Source organism: Egretta garzetta, unplaced genomic scaffold (genome assembly GCF_000687185.1).
Source record: "Egretta garzetta isolate BGI_Z169 unplaced genomic scaffold, ASM68718v1 scaffold55, whole genome shotgun sequence".
NCBI classification, from domain to species: domain Eukaryota; kingdom Metazoa; phylum Chordata; class Aves; order Pelecaniformes; family Ardeidae; genus Egretta; species Egretta garzetta.
The window spans coordinates 3,188,176-3,192,784 of NW_009259863.1; the positions used below are offsets into that span (position 1 = coordinate 3,188,176).

General features: G+C 37.8%; 1 protein-coding gene across 1 annotated transcript in view; it reads left to right on the top strand.

Moving 5' to 3' along the window:
• The window catches only part of EYS (eyes shut homolog), a 904,272-nt gene that overhangs the window by 725,987 nt on the left and 173,676 nt on the right, over nt 1-4,609 (top strand). The window contains exon 37 of the mRNA XM_035895612.1: nt 1,866-2,019. Within this exon, the coding sequence (XP_035751505.1) occupies nt 1,866-2,019 (154 nt within the window). The remainder of the gene's footprint in view (nt 1-1,865; nt 2,020-4,609) is intronic.

Consider the following 4,609-nt stretch of genomic DNA (forward strand, 5'->3'; position numbering starts at 1 on the left):
GGATACCTACATCCTCAGTCTGACTCCAGTAGCTGGCACCAAACCCACTCACACTGGTTGTCCCAGTAGCTGGCACTTAGTCCTTGCAGCAGTCTTAACATGCAGCATAGAGAGTGAGATTACACAGAGTGAGTTAAGAAAGGATTTAACAAGAAGACAGGACAGACTGCTGTGATCAGGCACAGGGCTCAGTCAGACAAGGATGCCAACTGGCCCCATTTTACAGGCAACCCTCCCCTTTTATACCCCTTCATGTCTGTTCCTCCTTTGTTCCTCCCCAGTTCTGTTTGTACACATTGTCTCATTGGTTTGCATAGTCACACCAACACAACCCTTCCCCAGTATCCCAGACGCCCAGGTTTGCCCCTTTCTCAGTAGCAAAGTCCAGGCTGGAACTCTTTGAAGTGATGCCTGAAGCTTCTTGATAGCCCATCCATTAGTATGACTTGGCAAGACTGGTTTCTTGTCATTGTTTCTGTTACTTTTTGTTTGTCATGTCTGTTTTGCTTATTGCCTTCCCCTTTTCCATATCATCCCATTTTGACAGGGTCCTCAATCTGAAATAAGCATTCCAACACATGCCCATACCAGTTAGTGTAACTGACCAGGTTTGGTTCTTGTTACTATCTCCATTTGTTGGTCAGGTTTGTGCCTCTGCATGTTTTGGTTTCCCCCTTTTCTTTATCATCCCATTTGACAAGGCTGTTGATCAGATAACCTTAAGGAAGTAAATGCTCTCTCCTACCACATATTCTCATAAAAAGTTTATATGTACGGTGTGTGCGTTGTGTTTTTTTCTCAACTCAACTACAGAAGAAGGATAGGAGATGTGCTCCAGAGAAGACAGATAATTAAATATAGATATGATTCTAGAATTCAAGGTTCCAGGTTTCCAAATACTATGATTCTGGAAGCTAAGAAGAACATCTTACACTCAAATACTGCTGAACAAATATATGCAGTAAATTCGATTTCATGACCTAGCTATTGAGTCTTTTTTACTTCAGTTAAATATAGTAAAATATAGTGCAAAAACAGTTTAACATTTTAACAGTTTGTCTTTAAGAGGTATAAAACTTCTGAACAGGAAGTGTGTCTTACATCCAATGAGAAGTAAATACAGTAAAATTCAAAGGGCATATTCATTAAAAAATACCTGTCCAAAATAATTTGCAGTTGTACGCGTCAGTGCTTTTTTTTAGTAGATGAACCATGTGCCGTCTGTCATTTAAATAGAAATACTTTGCTGTCATATTTACAATACGCTATTTAGTGGAAGTGAACAAAGATTGACTTTTTTTAAAATATCTTTTTATTCGTGTCTTGAACTGTGCAAGTTACACAGTATGTCTGATGTTTTGTAGATAACAATTATTCTTATCAAGTTTGAAATGTATCATTAATTGGGAAAAGTGAATTGTTCATAATCTTTACAGACATTATAAGAAAAAGGAGATGTTCTCTTAAAATTTTTGTTTTCTATAATGTTGAAAAGCTGATGGAATAGTAAATCATATTACAGTATTTTTGTGATTTTTTTATTGTCTCCTTTGTCACATTAATAACACTGCTGGATATGCAGAAAAGTTCACCTTCAATTAATGTAAATAGCTCCATAGGGTTTATGCAACTACAGTGGTGTAAAAGTAAAGTTTGTCTTTTGGTTATTTTCTTTTATTTTGACCTGTTATCAGGTCTTGATACAGAATTTAATTTTATTCTCACAGTCATTCAAGCAGAGTCCTGTTTATGGATAGAATGTCACATAGACATTATGACTAGCGATGGAGTTCCAGTAGTGTGAAATATTTTTGGAAGGTCCTATGCTTTTGGAAGTGTGACTGTCTCCATTTTTGTTTCCATAGCTAGTGAAAGGAATTTTGGAGAACAGTTTCTTCACTTGTATCTTGTGGAGGGAAGACCAACAGTTCGATTCAGCTGTGGAAACTCTCAGAACATTCTGACTGTATCTGTCAATCAATCCATTAGCAAGGATATACCCATCCCTATCACAATAAGGTAAGAACTTACCACTGTGTTACACTAAAGAGTTTTAGTCATATATATTGAGCAATGAAGTGTGACTTCACTTTTTTTTGACAATAAAAAGACAAGTCATATTGGAAAGCAAAATTGTATGCATATTTGGGAAACTTTTTCATGAAGTAGTGTCCTTGACTGAAAACACATTTTAGTTCACACAGATTAGTTCAGTCCTTTCGAGAATTTATGAATCATTCAAACTCCAGACACTTTTACAGATACAGATTATGTCAGTTTGAGAAGTGAAACAATTTAAATATAACATTGGAGGTTACAAATGGGTAGCTTTTAATTTATGCAGATTTACACATTGAATAAATTAGATTTGTTATCAGAATTTTAGTGCTAAATATAGGACTACTTTATTGTTTAATTTTAAGATGAAAAATTAAAAATGGGCATGCTAATAATATCTCACAATGCAGTAGGCTGTCATATCTACATATGCAAGTGTACTGTCAGCAGTATGCAATGGAGGCTGACCAGTACTGTCATTTTTCATCTAGTACACACAATAGTTCACAGAATGATTAACTTATATTTTTGGAAAAGGTATTGGTATCATGCCTTGGCAATGGATTAACTCTTTTCCACTCATGGAATTTCATATATGCAAATTAGGAGAAAGGTATGAATGAAATAATATAGATGTTATGTTTATATTAGTAACATTACAATAAAAGTAAAGTATTTAATGTTTACTTTAAAAATATTTTAGAAATAATTCTGACACTCATGTAAAATTTCAAGTTACCATGATTAAGCTATTATTTTACTTATTACATAGTTAAAGTATCAGAGCTCATTGCTGTACCTGAACTGTAAGCAGCTGTGATGTGAGGGAACTTATTGCACAAGTTATTAAACTAAAGGTAGTTTTAGCTAGGACCATTTTTGCTGTTAGAGGATGGTGTATGAAGGAGACTGCAAAAGTTATCCTGAAACATGCACATCAGAGTTTGCAAAATTACCTTCTCAGTGTCAAAAAAGGAAAACAAAAGCATTATCTGAAGACTTTTGTATTTGCCTTCTGAACTGTTTCTGTATGATGTAAAAGTTGTGAAATTCTAAAAAGCTGCTCACACCAGAAGGTTTGATGATCTCAGTATATAGAGTAGATTGGTATGGGGAAAAGAGACTGCTTATGCTTTTTTTTTATTAGTTTTTATGCTCACCTCCTAAGCTTTACCATATTCTTCTAGAAACAAACTTCTTGGAATATATCTTATATATTCTTATTCTTATATATATTTAATATATACTTCTTAGAATAAAACCTCTTTTGATATATAGAAAGATGAAAGGCTCTACCATCTTAGAAACTCTTTCATTTCCAACTTCTAGTTCTTCTCAGCCACAGGTCTGTACAATGCTCCTATGCTTCATTTAAAACCGTTTTTTTCCCTTTTATTCTGTATTAGTATTAATGCCTAGTAATAATGAAGCAAAGTACATAGCATACATCAAAATCTAGTTACCTGTTAGCTGACAGTGTATTAATCTATTTTAGGATTTTTGTACAAATTGTAAATGTATATAAAAATTACAAAGACAGTACTATCCCTTCCTCTCCCTAGAAGCCAGCAGATAAAGAATTCTTTTTCTTTTAGAAGATCACAGAATCAGAGAATGGCAATGGTTGGAAGGGACCTCGGGAGATCATCTAGTCCAACTTCCCCGCTAAAGCAGGTTCACCTAGAGCAGATTGCATAGGACATCATCCAGGCGGGTTTTGAATATCTCCAGAGAAGGAAACTGCACAACCCCCCTGGGCAGCCTGTTCCAGGGCTCTGTCACCCTCAGAGTAAAAAAATCCTTCTGCATATTCAACTGAAACCTCTTATACTTCAGTTTGTGCCCATTGCCCCTTGTCTTTTCATTGGGGAACACTGAGAAGAGTCTGGCTCCATCCTCGTGACATCCACCCTTCAGATATTTGTATGTGTTGATGAGATCCCCTCTCAGTATTCTCTTCTCCAGGCTAAACAAGTCCAGCTCACTCAGCCTTTCCTCATGGGGGAGATGCTCCAGTCCCCTCATCATCTTTGTTGCCCTCCTCTGGACTCTCTCGAGATGTTCCTCATCTTTCTTGAACTGGAGAGCCCAGAACTGGACGCAGTACTCCAGGTGGGGTCTCACTAGGGCAGAGTAGAGGGGGAGGATAACCTCCCTCGACCTACGGGCCACGCTTCTCTTAATATGCCCAAGGATGCCATTGGCTGCCTTGGCAACAGGGGCACACTGCTGGCTCATGGTCGTTGTGTCATCAGCTGATGGTACACTTTGTCTCCTCGTCCAGGTCATTGATGAATAAATTGAACAAGACCAGGTCGAGTACTGAGCCCTGGGGAACCCCACTAGCTACAGGCTTCCAACTAGACTCTGCATGGCCGATTAGAACCCTCTGAGCTCTGCCATTTAGCCAGTTCCCAATCCACCTCACTGTCCACTCATCCAGCCCACACTTCCTGCGCTTCCCTATGGGGATGTTATGGGAGACAGTATCAAAAGCCTTGCTGAAGTCAAGGTAGACAACATCCACCGCTCTCCCCTCGTCTACCCAGCC